This window comes from Aedes albopictus, chromosome 2, assembly GCF_035046485.1.
Source record: "Aedes albopictus strain Foshan chromosome 2, AalbF5, whole genome shotgun sequence".
NCBI classification, from domain to species: Eukaryota; Metazoa; Arthropoda; class Insecta; order Diptera; family Culicidae; genus Aedes; species Aedes albopictus.
The window spans coordinates 149,552,407-149,573,269 of NC_085137.1; the positions used below are offsets into that span (position 1 = coordinate 149,552,407).

The window sequence follows — 20,863 nt, forward strand, 5'->3', positions numbered from 1 at the left end:
CCTTTTAGTTAATGAAATATCTGTTGTTAACACTGCAGCAGAAACGGTCCAAGGTGCCAGGGCGTATGGAACTCATCTAGCGGTCTACAACAATTCTGGTTCGACTCCCGACCCGGCGGCAAAAGAAATAATGGTTAAAACATTCATGTGTGGAAGCATTAGTACCGTCGATAATGAAGCGGTGCTAAAAATAGATTTTTGTTTTGGTTTTTCGTGTTGCACGTATTTAGCATGTGTAAATGCAAATGTACAGCACATGCATTTATGTTACTTTAGTAATGGCTGTCAACGTGCTGCAATATGTGGCATTAATTTGATTTTAGTGGGGCCCTTTTCGACTTTAATATTGCTTCAATGGGGTGTTTAAAGTAATGCAGCATGATATTCACAGTTTTAAATATAAATATATAGCAAAATTGATGCACTTATATACGGCTTCGTGGTTACTTGGGAGCTGTGTCGGGAAACACATACAGGGGATCACAGACGTACTTCGCTCGGTACTCGCTTCGACGGACCAGCGTCATGTGCGGCGGAATCGGCGACGGCAGCTCGCAGCCGAGTGCTATACAACCGCGATAGACGGAAGCAGGGAGACATACAGAACGAAAAGAAAAACGAGAAGCATAAAATGAAGCGGGAGATACTACGAGGCTAAAGTCTGGTTAGAATCCCGAATGGTTCCCATATTTCAAACAGAACAAAATTGAAACCATCCGAAGTTCTAACCAGCACGGAATTGATTCCTTTTCGGATTCGGTTGGATGTAGGGTGGATGTGCATTGTGTGTGAGGAAGTGAGGGAAGTTGATTGCGCGCGTGCGAGAAAAGGACAAAATGATGAATACAGATGGTTCACTTCGGAGCTTTCCGACCGAACTCGGTGCGAGTTTGATTATGCTTCGTGCTTTGGGGTTTTTATGCTGTGCTGAGAATGCCATGTGCCTCAGTGTTGGGATCGATGAAAGATTACGCTACAGAATTAGAACGTAATAACGAAACTCAGAACTCGATATTTAATTGTAGGTGTCAACTCATAAGACGAAATAAAATTTTCTGTGCTTTTCAGGTTTTTCCAGGAGGAAATTGTGAATGTTATAATAATTTAAAAATTAGCACAAATTTCATTAAAATTTTATACTTCTTAAAAACTAGGCAGAAATATCATTAAAACTTGATGATGTTGATGATAATGATTGTGTACTATGCTGTGGCTTATTTTTGAAAAGTTGTTGAAATCTGGAATTCGTAAGCTCATTTGGATTCAAATGACATAAAAAGAGAAACCTCTATTTTTGTCTCAAATATTGAGATGTATAGAGGTGCCGAAATCGCCTCAAAGTTGAATTTTCGAGTAATAAAAAGGTGTTTTCACTATAAGCGCCATAATTTTTTCAATTTTCAGCCGATTTTTATTTTCTATAAATCTCTTACAAACTAAATTTCGAATAAACTTGTAGTACATTATATTTTTCCAAAGTCACGTAAAATATGAGTTTTTAAAAGATTTAAATAATTTTTCCTACTTTTTACAAAAAAAAATAATAACTTCAGAGTCCCATAACATTTTAACCGCTTGACCAATTTCAATTTTTTTGGCGTGTTTTCGTAGATATTTTGTTGTTTAAGAATGCTGTGAATAAACTGTGCCTTTAAAAATCGTGTCAACATGGATAAAGATCAAAAACCGTTCAAAAACACGTAGGGTATATGTACCATTAGGCCTGTCCAGCTTTTCAAAAATGTTCTCTGATTCTCAAGTCCACCCCCATATTTTGATTGGCATCCTGAAAGAAGCAACTGGTCAAAATTTCAGCCAAATCCATTGAAATTATGAGGTGCATCAAATCAATTTTGTGTTTTTCGACTATTTTTGAACTTCAAAAAATCATAACTACGCTAAAACATGTCAAAACTTTATTCTATTGGCAGAAATTGAAAGCTATACTTGTTGGCTACAACTTCTCCAAACAACGTGTACCAATAAAATTGAAGGAAACATGTGTAATTATCACATTTGTGATCAGAAAAACCTTAAAAAGTTGATTTTTTAATAGATTTCGTTCTGGAATACCCTAATATACGTAATAAGTTTGATATTTTAAAACGGCATCATATTCTCTCATGTTTTTGGGTTATTTGCTTCTTTGACACTAATGCTGTAGGAGTTGAGCAAAAAATATTAAAATTCGGGAAAGCCAAATGTGGCCTAAAAACTAGCTTTTCGGAGGCAATCACGTTGTGGCGCGAAATTGTACTGAACGTAGTAGCTTTGCGTCCTTGTAGTTTGCCTAGGCTACCCCCTACTACGGGTGATAACAAACAAGCGTGATGACAGGTGTTGGCTATCATATCAGTGCTGACGCGATGCCACTTTTTGCGCGCCAAAGCGTGATTGCACCCGAAAAGCTAGTTTTTAGGCCACATTTGGCTTTCACGAATTTTAGTAATTTTTGCTCAACTCCTACAGCATTAGTGTCAAAGAAGCAAATAACCAAAAAACATTGGAGAATATGATGCCGTTTTGAAAAATCCAACTTATTACGTATATTAGGGTGTTCCAGAACGAAATCTATAAAAAAAATCAACTTTTTAAGGTTTTTCTGATTACAAATGTGATAATTACACATGTTTCCTTCAATTTTATAGGCACACGTTGTTCGGAGAAGTTGTAGCAAACAAGTATAGCTTTCAATTTCTGTCAAAAGAATTAAGTTTTGACAAGTTTTAGTGTAGTTATGATTTTTTGAAGTTCAAAAATAATCGAAAAACACAAAATTGATTTGATGCACCTCTTAATTTCAATGGATTTGGCTGAAATTTTGACCAGTTACTTCTTTCAGGATGCCAATCAAAATATGGGGGTGGACTTGGGAATCAGAGAACATTTTTGAAAAGCTGGACAGGCCTAATGTACCATACCTTGGCCTAATATGCAAGCCGCTTTGACAATTTTGACCACAACACGTGAACTAATAGCACTATAAATGATATGTTGACCCTATCACGCACTCTAGGAAATGCATGTTTTACCAATTGGAAGTAAATTAAGGTAAATATTCAAGAACTTACTTGATTACGTTGAAAAGATTCGATATGATGGTATGCAACGTTGGTCTACGGTACAAAAATTGGCCTAATAGTGGATACAACGTTAGCCTGTTGCTTTCCAAGCACTAGAACCACTTATTATCTAATTTTTTCAATCTTTCTGCTGAAATATTATCACTGTTTGTTCGTCAATCGTACTTTCAAATTACATTTTCGGAGCCAAATCTTCAAAAAATATAAATAAATCACTTAAACCAAAGTTCTTTCTTAATTTAGTAGCGAAAACCAGGCTTGTCCGCACTGAGCTAACGAATTCCAGGTTTCATCAACTTTTCAAAAATAAGCCTCAGAATATCGTGTACCCACCAGAAATTGCTTTGACATTTGCACCTACAATGGCAACGAATCACTTCAAAAAATCAGGAAAAAACATGTAGCAGTCCAATCAGTAATTCCACTGACCATATGACCAGTAAACTCCTTACACAGCACAGGTTTGAGACTGAACTTGGATGTTTTTTATGAGCTGCTGGTATGTAATGTTGAGCTGCTGGTGAAGTAATGTTGAGATTTCGAAATTCTACCCATGATTCTTCCTTGAACTCTTTCCGGAATTCCTCCTTGGATTTCTACGGCCGCCAATCCGAAAGAATCTATCACAGTTTCTAACAGAATCCTTCCCTCGAAATTTTCTTTGAAATGAAAAAAAAAAACCTTAATTTTTTCTAGTTTTCTCGAGTTTTCCAAGTAAAGAGGTTTTTATGTTTCCGCTTCCACAAATAGTTTCATCTGATTTTTTTCCGGTGTTCTATCGGGATTTCTACCACAATTCCTCGCAGGGTTTCAGCAGGAATTTTCCATGGGGTCTTTGCTAATGTATGTACCCCCCGGAATTCATCCCAGAGATCCTTTCATTTTTTTTCAAAGTTCTTTTAGGAATTTCTTTTAGTGGTTTCGTGAAAGTTTTCCAATAGTTTCTCTGAGGATATTTGCGGAAGTTCTTCTAGGAATTTCTTCCAGAGTGGATTTCCTGCCAGGATTTCTCTCAGAGGTTTTCAGAGCTATTCCTTAAGTTTCCGTAATATGTCATTCTGGGATTATTCCCAGAACTTCTTTCCGAGATGTCCCAATTTTTCTCCGGATTTCTTTCGAAGTTCCTCTCGAAACAGTTTGCGGAGTTATTTGTTTAATTTCAACGGGATTCTTTCAAATATTTCTACAGGAACTTCTTACAAGACATCTCGTATGTTATCCCATGATGTATTCCCAAAAAAACTCCAAGAACTCTGAAAGCAGCTATTAAAGAAATCCAAAAAGAAGCATCCAGAGTCTTGGGATCTTGGGAAATGCTGCGTCATTTATGGACGCTGTCGAGGACAGGGGTCTGGCCAGTGTCCACGCTCCCGCTTGTATGAACGAAAGTCGGGGGGGTTGAGCAGTTTGAGAGCTGGAGCTTGATTGACCGCATGCGGATGCTACTTCAGTATTGCCTGTCCAGCTACATTTACACAAAGAACCAATGAGATATCTGCCGGGGACTAGCAGACATCTTCAGTGTTACATTCATACATCTATTCTATTTTAGGCGACAATGGCGCCTGCCACGACAGGTTGCAGGTCAAAGTGGGGAAAAAAGTGATAATTGCAATCGTTTGTATCCACAGCATACCTCTGCGTCTGCACAAATTCATGCGGATGTCGGAGTGTTGGTGGGATATGGTTGGCAGAGGGTTCACACATTGGTAAAGCGATGCCAGGCGTAAGGTGAAAGATTAGTATATTTATTGACGATATTGCGCCAAATACGACACACGGGCAAATAAAATTGTCCCACCACAAAATGTTCACACCGGTTTCAGCATAAGTTGGTTCAAGTCCCCGGTACAGTTTTTTTTTTCAGTAGCAGTGCGTATTTTGGGGAGCACGCTAAGAAAAAGTTACTCTAAAATGAGTAAGATTCACACAAAACTGAGCTAAAATGGAACAGCTCAAGAAATGAGTAAATTGTATTTCCGGCGATATCGCTGGCCCAAGTGCAAAATTCCAAGAATATTATACGGCCTAAACAGATGAAATTTTCACACTTGGGCCAGCGCTATCGCTGGAAATGCAATTTACTCATTTTGAGTTGTCCCACTTTAGCTAAAAAATGAATGAATTTTTCGGTTTGTTTACGCTCAACTTCCTTTGTTGTTGGATGTGTGAACATTGGGCTTTCAAAGATTGAACATTTGCACGATCGTCGCGAAATCCTTGCAACGCTCAATATTGCTATTCCATTCTTGAAATGATTTTTTTTTTCTTAGCAAATCAAAAGTATAGAATTATTTAAGAAATTTCTCCAGGTTTATAAAATCTCTCAAATATTGCTTCAGACATATATTTTAAAGATACCTCAACCCTTTGGGGATGGATGGGTCATATGTGCCCAGCCGAGAAAATCGACCATCACAAAAGTGTTCTAGACCAGCGAGATTGCATCCAGAATGGTGAAAATTCCGTCTCCAAAGGGTTAAGTTGCTTTTTGAATTTTCTAAAATATTTCTTTCATTCATGTTTTTTAACTGATTTCAGCAGGTATTTCTCCAGAGATTCCTGCAGAAACCCATTCTTCAGAAACTCCTCCAGGATACCTATAGGAATTTTTACATGGATTCGTTAAGAAATTCTGAAGTTTCTTCAGGAATATCCCAGAAACTTCTTCAGAATTTTATTAGATTTTTCTAGGAATCTTTATGGGAGTTTATGTGTTTCTCCAAAAAATTTTCATTCCTTGGATTTTTTTTTCAGAAATTCATCCATATTTTTTTTTATTTTCGGCGTTTTTTCGGAAATTCTTCCAAGGGTTTCTCCAGGAATCCCATGGATATTTCATCAGGCAGCATCAGTTTATTACGTAACGCTAAAATTGACATTTTTTGACCCCTTTTCCCCCTCAGTAACGCTTTTTTGTATAAAAATCCCAAAACTTTTGAATTGACCATAACAATCGGCTATACTCTCCCTCCCCCTAGAGCGTTACGTAGTTTGTGGATGGCGCCTCAGGGGTGAAAAAAATCACTAGATGGTTTATTTCTCTTGCGGTTCCTTCAGAAATATCTTGTGAGATACGGAAAAGCCTCTAGAAATTCTTTCAGATTTTTATAAAAATATTTTATGAAATTACATAAAGAATACTGGAGAAATTCTTCAAGATTTCCCTGAAGAAACTTCTAAAGAAATGCGCGGAGAGAATTGGGTTTCCTAAAGGAAACCTTGAAAAAGTTTCTAACGCAATTCGTGCAGAAATTGCAATCAAAGGTACTGGAAGAGTTCTTGAATAAATGTCTCATTAAATTTCTAGAGGGATTCATGGAGGAGGTTATGAAGCAAACCGTGGAAGAACTTTTGGATATTCTTCTGGAGGAGTTCTTGTGAGTTTCTTGCAAAATGACTGGAAGGTGTTAGTGGGCAACAATCCCTGATGCAATTCCTGAAGTAAAACTCAAGGACAAACATCTTGAAATCCCAATTTGACAGTGCATGAGAACTTCAGGCTCACACATTCCAAGAAGCAAGCTTCAAACATTGATTATTATTTTGTTCTTGCTCACTTGTAATTATCTTAAACTAAGAAGATCAGGTGCGCTGGTTTTGGTTACGAAGAGATTTGTATGGTAAAAATCGTGAGTAGGTGCCAGAGTCGGCTATTGGGTTTTTAAATTAAGAAAAATTCAGTGATTTTTTATTTTTAAACGAAAGAGCACCTTTTTCTGAGCCGCTATGATTTTTTTCAGATTTTTAGAACTTTATTTTGGTATCTAAAATCAATTTCAAAGAGATTTTTTTAAATCACCTTTTGACAGCTGGGCAACTGCTTGACAGCTCCGCTCAGTACAAAATGCGACGAGGGGTGATTCGACAAATCGCTCCCATACAAAATTCAAATTGATTTTTAAATAGGTTCCCGGGCTCCAAAATTGATGAAAATTTGGATTTCGGCTCAGTTTGGCATGCAGATTCAGAATATGGAATTATCTCAACACCACTAAAGAAGCCAATTGAGGCTGCCATTCTGGGATTAAGATAAGTCTGTCCTTAAAGGCAAATGAATTTTCGGAAGAAAATTCAGCAGCAGAAATTTAAAACAAATCTGGAAGAAATCATGAAGGAATTACCAAAATAAATTAATTTCTTAAGAGACTGATTTTTTTTTTGAAGGAATGCGTGGAAAATTGCCGTAATTTCAAGAATAATTTTTTAGGGTATTCCTGGAGAAACACCAAGAAATGAATCCTTAATCCTCCGAAGATGTTAGGATTTCCGCACCACGATGGCGTAATGCACGTTCAGTAGAGTGATTTTTTTTCCTTTGTCTAGAATGAAAATTACAAAATTATATTTTGTTTAAAGGAGCAGCAAAATTGTCATAGGGTAACGGTCGAATTTTGGACCCCTAGAGGATATTAGTTTGAATTTAAGTCAAAATCAGCCAGATTCAACGGATGCTGCACATAATGATGAAGTTAGTATGATCGTTAAGGCCTTCACTGTCCGTTAAAAATACCCACAAGGTCATTTCTGGCTTAAAATTTGATGAAACTAACTTATTTCTCAAGCATCATTCTTTACTGTTTTGTACACCCCAATGTATTTTGGACCCTCTTCAGTATATATTTTGGGCACCCGGTGTTCAAATCCGTTTGAAACTATTTTCAAAGAATCTGCCACTTGAATATGCAGGATCATATCCTAATTACTTGATCGACAAAGGCTGATTAGATTTCAAGTGTAGAATTAGCTCTAAGTTAAAATACACATAAATAAAAACAAAAAAAGGCTGATTAGACGAATGTTGCGAATTTAATGCGCTAGAATGGAAAATGTTTTTGTTTACATCTGCAAGTTTCCTCAGCGCCATATTCTCTTTTTGTAAACATGCTGCGACACTCGCATGGATGACAAAAGTTAATTTCAAGGCAAATAATTATACTTCCAGTGAGGAAATGAGTACTACCCGTGCAGAGCAATCTAATTTAGTGAATGATTCCAAAAACTTTCACCTCTTCATTAAATCTGTGAATGTTGTTATAATACGATCCAGGGGGTCCAAAATATATGAGGGTCCAAATTATATTGGTTACCCTATTTAGGCATATTTTTTAAATTATGGTAACCTTAGTTCCACAGGATTTCGTTATTTAGAAAAAAAAAAACTAAGACTATACTATATATACGCCGCCGCCGGTGAAATGTGCTTCGGCGCACACGTCTAGCCCAGCATACAAAAAATGCTGTAGAAGATTTCATTGCTAAACGATGGATATCAAATTTACCAAATTATTAAATTTTTGAAATTCCGGTAATTTTTCATACTAACGGAAGTAGCAGCCTTTGGCTCCATTTTCTCCAATGCCTACTTTCGTCAAATGCTTAAACAATAAAATTTTCAATAATTATAAGAATTAAAGACTACATGATGTGCAAGAGAAAAAGAGAAGAATTGTAGCACAATCCAACAAAAAAAAAGTTCTTAAGGACGTTGCACATTATAATTATATTACGTAACGCAAAATTTGACAATTTTAGACCCCCTTCATCCCCCACGTACAACTTTTGTATGGGAAATTTTGTATGAAGCGTAACACGATGCTAGACCGCCTCCCTGCCCTCCCATTGTTACGTAATACTTGAACGAACCCATAAATACACTTTTATTTTGCTATCGAAGATGTTTATCATTCTCTTCCTATCTGCTGGAGAGCAAAGGTATAATATCCAAGAATTCCAAAAATAAACCAGACTGAGCGGCAGACGGCACCCAACAGCGTGCATCGATTCGATATTTATGTTGCATGCATTTCTTGTTCTATGCTCTACTTCATATGTAGGTAGCTGATTCAACGCAAAAGAATGAAGAGCGTTTGATGGACATACCTACATACGGTAAACTTGTCCATTCAGGGTCAATGAGAGTATATTATAGACTCTCATTGATTCAGAGTCAAAAAGGGACGGCTGTGCTGTGCAGAATAAACAACGCGTTGCAACGGTTCAACATAGAGATAATCTCCCTCTAGAGACCACATTCTTAGGTGGTGCAGAACGCGATATGCACGCAATCACATTTTATTCCGCTTTGTACGTGGTTATAGATGACATGTTATCCATAGTATTTTTATTACTTTTCGTTTCGTTTGTTGCTACTTGTCGATATGAATCGTGTTTTACCTTTGTTGCTTATGTCTTTTTTACCCTTCTTACACCCATAAGAAGGGTATAAATACCGCTTGGAAAACCGACTTTCGATCCGAGGCCCGCAGGGCCGAGTCATATATACCAATCAACTCAGCTCGACGAATTGAGCAAATGTCTGTATGTGCGTGTGTGTATGTGTGTGTGTATGTATGTTACAAAAAAATGTCACTCACGGTTCTCAGCCGTCTGTTGACCGATTTGAGTTCTCTTGGAAGCAAATGAAAGCTACTACATCCTAGTAGAGCCCTATTGAACTTTATTTTGATTGGACGTTCGGTTACCGAGATATCTTTCAAAGAGTGCTAGGGAGTAGTACAACTTAATTATTTTAGATATTTTTGACAAAGTGTATCACCATACATTTCTCAGCCGTCTATCAACCGATTTGGGTTCTTAAGGCCCCAAACGAAAGCTACTACATCCTAGTAGTGGGAGTAATCTCAATAAATTCCTTTTTATTATTATACTAGCTGACCCAGCAAACGTTGTATTGCCCATTTAAAAAGTGATGATCGCGCTGTTGTATTTTGTACAATAAATTGAAAAAAATTCGCTTTTTGTCTCCATCAATAGCGTGGTACTGGCGCCACCGCGCGAGTTACTAAGGGTTCTTTTTTTTTATTTTATAAAAAGGGCCCCCTTCCCACATAACACCAGGACAGGAAATAGATTGGCAGTTAACAAGAGATACAATATTCAAGAATATGTAAGCTATTGTTTAAACATTCCATGCAAGATTCTAGGAGATTCTGGCTGGCATTTCAACTTGATGCCAAATCTACAATAATTTCTATAATGACCAAAAATCACAATGATACATACAAATAATACAACAATAATTTTAATAAGTGTAAGAAGGGTTCTGTTCACCATAGGTGGATTAATTCAGGTTTTTATTCCTAGTCTTACTTATGTCCTATGTCCTTTTGTCTTGCTAATAGGAATTGCAACATGATTTAAGATATTATTTCGGGATCTTTAACATCAATCAAACCAGCACCACGTTCAAATTTTCATTTTGAAGTAAAAGAATCTTCCAAATGAAGAATGAAAAGTGTAAATCTAAAAAAAATATGGCAATGAAAATTTGAAATTATGGAAATCTTTGTTATAAAATAATTATTTTATTTTGTTTTAATAATATAAACACGAATAACAATTTGTAAAACAACAACCGATATTTATTGTTAGGTATATCGCAAACTGTTGCTAGAATAAGCTAAAATCTGCTTGCCATCCATTCAAGCTTTCCAAGCTTTTGATATCAAAAGCATATAATAACGATAGGAAAACGCTTCGCCTTCTAAGACCAAGCCCACTCATGGGCTCAATCAAGCGTTTTAACGTTAAGTAGAGCCCCGAACAAAGAAGCGAACCGCACCGGTCGCTGCTAAGTAGGGCTCGAAAGCGAAAAGTTTACGTACGGTTCGTAGCAGGGCTTAGAATATAGAGACACGCAAAGTACGGTCTCTATCCGTAGGCTCGTGCGCTCTCTCGCGTTTAGCTCTCTGGGTAGCGTAAAGAGGAGACGAAAGAACATGAGTATGGATTTGTTGCCCGGTATATAGTTTCTAGAGAATGATTTTCTTGTTTTGTATAGGTAGGAATTTATTTTAGTTTGCATCAAATATTTGAAATTTTCAACCAATCAATATCATAGATCGTTACACGAATAACACAACAAATTGTCTGACATAGAATTGTGATAGAGTGACAATACAAACGCAGAAAAATAATAGGTTTGAATTGACAAGCTTTGCTTAAGTATGTTATGAATAAAGTTTTCGCTTCTTCGCCAATTTTAGGATCATGCTTATCGAAAATGTATTGATTTTCTCTTAAAAATAGTTACGATTGCTCATAATCTCACCTTTAGTTTTTGATTCGGCTGATCGTTTCGAAACTAATATTTGAAGAAATGTATAGTGATTCAGTGAGTTTTGCTGTTTTAACACGTTCATGTTTGAGCCGGGTTTTCTACGCAGCAAGTAAAGCTTAGTTTCGCACATTTAGAAAAATGTCCAAATAAATAACTCGCGAAGTTCGTTCCGACAAGTTTCAAAATTATCGTCATCCGACGCAGATTCCGGTGAGAAGATGTGCGTATTTTCGAACCCGAAAAGAAACTATTTGACGGTAATAAGTGACCACAAGGTTTTCTTTCTTCACTTAACGGGCTGAGATCCTCCGCTTTTAAAGAGCTGTGCTTCGCGTTTCGTTTTGTCGTGTATATTTCAAAAAGGCAAAAGAGTTTTGGTTTGATTGCTGTTTTTGAAAATGGTGGTCGTCAGTGGGTAGTTTATTAAATATAAATTTAAAAATATAAATTTAAAAATATAAATTTAAAAATATAAATTTAAAAATATAAATTAAATAAACGAGACATTAGGAAGAAAGTGTGCGAAATGGGTAACTTCACCGTCCACGCATCCTTCCTCCCCTGTAAATTCGAGAAGTACCTTGCCGAAATAAAATACTCTGTACTCCAAGTATTTCGAAGAATCATCTTTGCGCGTAAATACAACGCAGTAGACCAGGCCGCTTTGATGCATGTGTCATATCTCTGATATGCTGCAAGCATCAGTATTGACAAGAAAAGTAACACGATTGCTTTCCAGGGTGATTCCGCGTATGTATGAGATTAGATAAGAGTAGTTACGATTTTTCAAAGATCCATTGACTGTACCTAACTCAACTCAGATATCATAGAAACACTACAGTTATTTCTTTTTGTAAAAACTAAATCATACCAATAAAAATCTTAAAAAATGTAGTCGAGCTGCCAAGTTTCACCAATTAAAATAGGCGGTGTGCAGGACTGCCATATTGTAGGTTCCTCGTTATAGAAAAAGCAAGGCGTTGGATGTTAAAATACAACAATTGTTGTATGAAGTGCCAAAAAGGAGGGTGGGCTCATTATGTACTTTGACAAATACGCAGTCTACTTCAAGCGCATAGAATCTGATTCCAACAAAATATTCATATACCAGCATCCAAAAGATCGCAATATATATTAAGGCTTGCGAGTGATGCTTTGTAACTAACAGGTTGTGACTGAGTATAGAATTAGCTGATGTTAAAATACACGTTAATGAAAAAAGGTTGCGCAAATTTATCGCAGACTGTTAGAAGACAGCTTCTACTATGACCAGGATTCAAGAATCTTGACCTACGCGAGGTTGTAAAGGAGACAACTACGTCAGCGTTTCTCAAACTATGGGTCACGACCCACTGGTGGGTCGCGGGCTGATGTTTGGTGGGTCGCGAAGGCTTGGACGATATTGTAATAAATGTCTTATCTTTTGTCAGGTAACCATTTTATAATGAATAAATACTTCCTTGGATTCTACAAGAGTTAATTCTAGAAGTGCGGTTTCTACACAATTCTATTCAATATTTTGTATTTCTCGTCTTAGTCTGGAGTACGTTGAATATTGACTCTACTATTTGCGTTCTGAAATCTATTCTGAAATGATTAGTTTTCAATTAAAAGGATTTTTGTTGTTGCTTGCAGTTTGCATTGTCAGTTAGATATTTACATGCCAAGTTCAGCAGTAAAAAGAACAAAATATAAATTAGAAATACCAAAACTCAGTAAATAATTAGCAATCTACGGCAAGGAACCGTACTTTTACCCAACTTAAGTGAACTTATCTTCGGTAAAATTTGGCTAAATGTCGATAATCTGAGCTTTTACGGAAATCAGAACAACTGAAAAGTGATTTCAATAAAAACATAAATAGAATAAATGCGTATGACTAAAATTTTCAAGGGGTTCATCTGACCATCCAGCAGTACTACAATTCTAAAAATTCTACTTGATGTTAACCCACTCACTGTAAACATTTATAGCATTTTCAATTCGATCTTTCTTTTTAAAGTAAATTTTAAAGTTCTGCAGAAGAACAAAATTGCTACTATACTATCGAAGAATATGTATAACATGTATTTTTTTTTGTTTATTTCTAGAATATGTAAGAGAATACCTAAAACCTGTTCTGAAGCTCTGCTTGGAGTCACACTTGATTAGAAACCTGGTAACTTATCTCAAACTCTTTGAGTTTAAAGAAAATGGACCCATGGGTACCTTGGGTATCCTAACCTTACTTTTTTTTTAATTTGGAAACTACATAACGTAAGTATATCAAAGGAAGTGATAAAATGTATTTATTAAAAAGTCAGTCCAAATTTGCCGAAATGACGTATTTCATGAAAACACGTTCTGGTGGGTCGCCAAAATCTTTAAAAATTGAAAGTGGGTCGCAATCTGAAAAAGATTGAGAACCCCTGAACTACGTTATAAATGTGTTGGAAATGCAAGGGATGTAATTATTCAATAAACCTAATTATTAAAAAAGATGCTCATAATCTCAAATTCAGATAAATTTCTTGCGAGAAAGGCAACATGGATATCAAAGAGATGGATATTATTTTAGATAATAATTCAACCTACAAGTCATACAGTAAGCAACAAACATATAATTTAAAAAAAGATTGCTTGAATTCCAGGATTAAATACAATCATTAATTATTGAGAAAATGATATCTTTAATCGCACCAAAACTGGTACAAATCTCTAAGGGAATAATTTATTTGAATTCAATTTTTACTAACAGTTTTCAGTCTTATCCAAAACCCCATCTTTCATAATATGAGCACAAATTATTATACTGAATAAGATTTGCAATAACCCCATAGAAATACACAAAATATTGCGATGATTTACAGAAGTGCAAAAAACCGATGATACGGAGAGAATAGAGACCACCGGTGCGCAAAGGCGACCGATCATTATTTTACTCACATGGAAACGAATGACCGGTGCGAAAATGGGTTGATAACGAAATTAAAAATCGTTAACGACGTGCTGTTGCGTGTGTAGTATTAAGCCCACGGGTGGGCTTGGTCTAACGCTTGAAAACTACTTTATCGTTCTATTTGAGCTTTCTGGTTTCGCCATCCCGCACTGCTTTTTTATTCGTTTTTTATTCGTTACTGGCTGTGAAATGTTTCACATCACGCGCCATTTGGTTGAAATGCTTTCTCGCGCATGTGGTCTCGTTGATTTGGGAAAATGAAGATGGATGATGATAGGACAAGATATGCATGTGGAATGATGATATATGTAGCTCGGTCATGATTTCAAGTTTCAACCATATGCGGAATTTAGATGACAATTTTATCAATTCCTGTTGGATTATGCCAATGATTGTTGAATTTAAAGTACAATCGCTAAAACTTACCTGAATAGTGTATCAGCACGCCCCGTTTCGGGTAGGCCACTTTTGTGGTGGTTCTCACTTTAACCTGAATTTGGACAGAAGAAAACAGTTAAAAAGCATGGACAACTCAGATTCGACAAATTACAATTAACATTTTTATACCATACATACCTCAACTTTCTCCCGTACGCTGACCACCACCACGGGTCGCGTACTCTCCGTACAACTGCTAAACAGGGTTTGATTCGTATCGAGATCCGTGATCTCGATGTAATCTCTACACGGTTCATCGTCTGAAATGGGACAAATACATTTAGTACCTGCTTCAAATTTCTCTGGAATCAACTCAATCAAAAATACTCACACCGCAGTGCTAAATCTAGGATAGTTAACTTAATCTTTTGGTGCCGCTGGGCGTACAGCGTCCACCGGCAGACACTGTCGCCGATGTAGTACTTGGGATAGCCGGGCGTCATCAGGAAGCCCTGGCGCAGCGGGTGCTTCAGAAGCGTCCGCTGAATACTGGAAAAAGAAACGGAGACAGAGGTAGGAGATTATTACGTGTTTAGCACAATTTAGATCACTACAGGTTGGATTTGAAAAAAAAAACGTTTGGATGATTTTAACAACTTTTTGCGTTTATAGTTTATAGTTTAAAAATAAACCCAAACATCTTGCTACTTCCACCCAAGAAATTCAACCTAATTGCTAAGTATTTTTTTTTTTCGATAAACTCTTTCAAAAATAAAACAAAGATGAAAGCTTTCAAAGAAGGCTTCTAAAAATAGGGAGTTCCAGTTTCTTCAAAGAATTGTCAAAAAATTCGATTGAAAATCAATCCAGAATTTGTTTCGAAATTCCTTTGTGGATTTCTCTCGGAATTCTATCCACGGTTCTTCCATGAATTTCTTCCGGAATTCCTCCTTTCCATGTATATCGCAATTCGTTCATCAAATTCTTTCGCAGTTCCCCAACAGAACTCTTCCCTTTTTTTCTGGTGGTTGGCCGAAGTTTTTTCTTCTTCTAGCTTTCTATAGTTCCCCCAGAGTTGTTTCTAGATTTTCTACCAAAAATTCTCCCGGAATTTCTGCAGGAGTTTTTCACGGGATCTGCTGGGATACTTCCCGGGATTTCTTTTTCCAGAGGTTTTTTCCGATATGATAGCAAAGTTTCACGCTAGATCCCTCTCGGAGATCCTTCCAAAACTTATCCAAAATTCTTTCAGGAATTTCTCTAAGTAGTTTCTCCTGGGATTTTTGCGAGGTTCTTGCAGAAGTTCTTCCAGATAGTTTTCCGATATTTCGTGGGAATTATTCCCGCGATACCCCTTAAAGAACTTTTTTCCGAGATGCTCCAGTTTTTCTCTGTAGAAATTTATTGAACTTGGCGAAGTTTCTCGCAAGATTTCACCTAGGGTAAAAAATATAATTTGGACATGTATGTAATTTGGACATGCATGGCAATATACGTCTTGTACCGGAGAGCTAATTAAAGTAGATACTTCTTAATATCGATTATTGAATTAAGCAGACCCTATTCTGATGACTTACGTTGAAAATACGCTTAACAATATCGAATTTACTAAAAAATGATCGAAAATGTAAATTGTTTCACTAAAACCCCTCAAATGCACAGGTATGCAAGACGACATACACTTAACAGTCACATACAATATTCACCCCAAAATCGTTGAAATAATAATTGTAAGAAATTTAAATGCCTTATTGCAATGAAATATGTTCAATAAAGAAGCATTAGGCAGCCAATCTCTTAACATTCATCTAGAACGCTTAAAATAGGTGGTGTCCAAAATACATTGCATGTTTTCTACTGTTAATATATTTTGGTCATCTGACGAACTACATGGGGATGTTCTGCGATTGCATACTTGGAGGCGTATTCTGTGGGTCTAGCGATATTTTCTCGATTTTAGCAAAAACTGTAATAGTTATCAAAAAAGATGCCTGTTAAGCGGAGAAATTTGATTATTTGCAAGAAAATATTTGTTAATTTATGCTACTTTCATGATTTAGCAGTACACATGGCTAAACATTGAGATACTTGCCCTGTCCAAATTATATATACCAGAGTGTGTCCAAAACATATATTCGGTGTCCAAAATGCAATTCTAACAGGCGACTGCAAATTGTAATTTTCTCAGCTTAAAATGCTTTCGTTAAGGTTTTTGTCACCAGGAACGCAAAGTACAATCATATAATAAGCGTACAAGCAACTCTGCACGATAATCAATTGCTTTCTAAGGAAGCTAGGGGACGATTGTTCCGACGTTGTCCTCAGCCTGTCCAAAATACATGAATTACCCTACCCCCAGATGATCCCACCAATGAAGCCTGCACGAACGAAATCTCCACCGCAGAAATCTTGAGGTCTGGTCTGTCTTTGTAGTAAATCAGGGATTTCCGAAAGAACTCATGGGTTCGAGTAAACAAATTCGGGAGACCCAGGAATTGGCCCATTACCTTGAACACAGGGTCGTTGGCTTCTCCTCGCTGATGGTTGTTCCATTTTGAGTAGTCTAGGTGGTTTGCATAGTTCACTTGATTCGGATCCTCCGGATTCTGGGCATCAGAGGCGGCGAGCATCTTCTCTATCACAGTGTTGTGGTCGTCTGCCATTGTGAGCCCGTGGAACAGGGGAACATAATGAGTTTTGATCAAGTGTTCGGTGACCACAAAAAACTCCCGAAGTTCCCATGCCATCATTGCAAAGAATCTTCCCATTTCCTTGATTTCTCTTTCTTTAGCTCGTAGGGCGATCACCAACTGCTCCGGATCAAGACCATGATCGTTGACCTTTCTTAGGAAGGCGCTCCAGTTGGTGGGCTCGGTTGCTATGTAGGTTTCCAGTACCGATCGGGAAGGGATTGGCTGGTTCGGTCGGTTCTCAATGTGATTCAGAACTTCTGTTCTGCCCATGGAATGATGTTTATCAGCATAGATGATAGTCGGGTCAATATAATCCGGAACATCAAAGCACTGAATCAATGGGAGCTTGTGCCAAATGTCCCCCACCGCCTGGATCCGAGCCGCCGACGGCCAGGTCCCGTTTTGTATACAGCTCTTCAAGGGATGGCCAATTGGGACTTTCGCGGGGTCGACAAACCACATCCTGGTTTTCTGGAACTGTGACCGGAGGACCTTGAAAGCAAAGTCCGAAGCGAGCTGTTCAGCATAATCGGTGTCTATCTCCTTCTCCATCGTCACATTCTCATGTAGCTTGGACAATCCGGTTACATAGTCAATGAACGGGTGACCCCAGAGGCGGAAGGCTCCAAATATTGTAGCGAGGGTTTCGACCTCATCAATGTCGTAGATAAGATCGAATAGTCGTTGTGATCCCGGCAATTCCTCCTCGATCTGCTGGATCGAAACTCTCATGTGCTGGGAGAAATTGGTTGCTTGTGGAATCGAGGGTGTCTGCCGCCCCGCTAGTCTATCCATCTGGTCCAGCGCGGTCGGTTCCACGAGTTTTATCGCCCCGTATGCTTTTGAGCCGTATCTTTCCAAGATGTTGTCGCCGGCTCTGGACACCCGATCGATGGCACCGTAATGGGTCGGGGGATATTGGGGATCGACTTTATATTGACAATGGAGCAGGGTTTGAAATCTCCCTCTCGCAACATCTTTTGCCATCAGCAGCATGTTCCTATCTAGTAGCTGACTCCCAACCTGGAACCACAGATACTCTGACCCGACTTCTATGCGGCCCCATCCAGAGAAGTTGAAGGACAGTCTCACACTCTTTTCTGATCCGGAGACTTCCCCCTGAGCCAAGGAGGCTATGTGAGAGGCTTCTGCCAGCGTCGTGCAATTGACTGCGAGAGTTAGGATGTGTAGCCGCATGTGAATCGCTCCGTAACGGAGCGTTGTGCCGTCGATATCGTCTCGAGGTAGAAACTTGAAGTCCTCACCGATCCAGTTCTGCAGGAATGCTCTCAGAACCGGATGGGTCTGCTGGGCGTCCGCATTCACCATGGTTATAAACTCGGAGAACTCAGCCGTTGGTACTGGCCGATGGAGTAGGTACGAAAACCACTCATGGAACTCTCCTGCTCCGCGTAAATCCCCCGCTGGCTTCACCTTCTCGTCCAACCACAGTTTCCTGGCTCCCCACATCCGCCTCTGGTGTATCGCAAGGTATGGTTGGTCTCGATAGTACGCGAGGAAACTATCCATCTCGTCCCGAATCAGGGGGGAGTCCAGGGTGTAGTCCTGGGCGACCAGGTTCCGAGGTCCACTATCGGTCATGGGACCTAGGTCCGCGTCCGTAAACTCCTCATCGATCCGATCTGGGTCTTCGACTTGAAGATTGTAGTCCTCTCCATCATCCCAGTCGGCGTAATCTTCCTCTGATAACATTTTTTTCACGACCTTTTACTTATGTCTCTACACGGAAGAAGCAGCAAATAACAACAACGACGGTTTTGAGTGCGATCGCGTGATAGGGTAAAAAATATAATTTGGACATGTATGTAATTTGGACATGCATGGCAATATACGTCTTGTACCGGAGAGCTAATTAAAGTAGATACTTCTTAATATCGATTATTGAATTAAGAAGACCCTATTCTGATGACTTACGTTGAAAATACGCTTAACAATATCGAATTTACTAAAAAATTATCGAAAATGTAAATTGTTTCACTAAAACCCCTCAAATGCACAGGTATGCAAGACGACATACACTTAACAGTCACATACAATATTCACCCCAAAATCGTTGAAATAATAATTGTAAGAAATTTAAATGCCTTATTGCAATGAAATATGTTCAATAAAGAAGCATTAGGCAGCCAATCTCTTAACATTCATCTAGAACGCTTAAAATAGGTGGTGTCCAAAATACATTGCATGTTTTCTACTGTTAATATATTTTGGTCATCTGACGAACTACATGGGGATGTTCTGCGATTGCATACTTGGAGGCGTATTCTGTGGGTCTAGCGATATTTTCTCGATTTTAGCAAAAACTGTAATAGTTATCAAAAAAGATGCCTGTTAAGCGGAGAAATTTGATTATTTGCAAGAAAATATTTGTTAATTTATGCTACTTTCATGATTTAGCAGTACACATGGCTAAACATTGAGATACTTGCCCTGTCCAAATTATATATACCAGAGTGTGTCCAAAACATATATTCGGTGTCCAAAATGCAATTCTAACAGGCGACTGCAAATTGTAATTTTCTCAGCTTAAAATGCTTTCGTTAAGGTTTTTGTCACCAGGAACGCAAAGTACAATCATATAATAAGCGTACAAGCAACTCTGCACGATAATCAATTGCTTTCTAAGGAAGCTAGGGGACGATTGTTCCGACGTTGTCCTCAGCCTGTCCAAAATACATGAATTACCCTAGATTTCTTTCCTACACGGAGAAATCAAACTACCTAATTTTTGGGTCGATTTTACTCAAAGCTGAGTATATCGAATAAACTAGTTACCCAAAATTAGGTTGTTTTCCCTCTTTCCCTCACCGATGTTGTCAAAAACAAACAGAGATGCATCTACCCAACGGGGGTCCTTGAGCCCAATAAGCCAATTTTGGGTAAATGCAGGTTTACTCAAATTTGGGTTGAATGAGGGGGGGTCTTGGGTTGAATTTACCTACTCTTAAGTAAATGTTTTTGCTGGAGGTGAAGGCAATTTACCTAGTGTGAGTTTAATCGATTTACTCAAATTTGGCTTATTGGGCCGAACTATGGGATTGCGTCAAAAGAACTCAATTTTGGGTAGTTTGGCGGCTCCGTGTATATTTCTCCGGGAATAGGGTCCTAAAATGAAAAATATTTTCCCGGTTTTACTGCATAACACGAAGGAGCATGCTTTTCTGATCTCAATAGTATTTTTTCCGAATTTAAACAATGACAGAATAGTTAATAAACTCGAAAATAAAATAATTATCAGCAGGTCTTGTTTGACATTAGAGGTCAACCTTGACGTAACGAAAGTGAAACGACGGGTTGCAAACGACATCACATTGGTTCATTTTTGACAACAAATGTTCCTGTTTGACATACACGGTAAACAAAATTTACCCAAAATTGAGTGCTAAACAAAGAGTGTTGCAAAAATTAATAAAATTTTTGGAAATTTATTTTATAGGCTTTACCTAATAAGACTACTTAAAAAATGAGTAAACATGTCGTTTTAATCAATGCTTGATCGAATTATGTAGAAATTGAGATAGGCCTTTAGGAGCCTATTCCTTACAAGAAATATTTTCTTCGGGAAGTTATTCCAGGAGACGTTCTGAGAAGAACTGCTGAAACATCCATGCAGGAACCTCGGGATCAACTATTTTTTAAGAAATAAAAAAAGTATCGAGAATTTTTC

At 37.9% G+C, this 20,863-nt stretch overlaps 1 protein-coding gene across 5 annotated transcripts in view; it reads right to left on the reverse strand.

Annotated features, from left to right (window-relative positions):
• The window catches only part of LOC109429299 (uncharacterized), a 785,311-nt gene that overhangs the window by 299,353 nt on the left and 465,095 nt on the right, over window positions 1-20,863 (reverse strand). For 4 of the 5 annotated variants that reach the window (XM_062850599.1, XM_062850601.1, XM_062850598.1 and 1 more), the window contains exons 8-11: window positions 14,874-15,031; window positions 14,681-14,802; window positions 14,531-14,594; window positions 453-565 (exon numbers count right to left, since the gene is read on the reverse strand). In XM_062850599.1, coding sequence (XP_062706583.1) covers window positions 453-565; window positions 14,531-14,594; window positions 14,681-14,802; window positions 14,874-15,031 — 457 coding nt within the window. The remainder of the gene's footprint in view (window positions 1-452; window positions 566-14,530; window positions 14,595-14,680; window positions 14,803-14,873; window positions 15,032-20,863) is intronic. The other variant, XM_062850602.1, reaches the window with a different exon arrangement.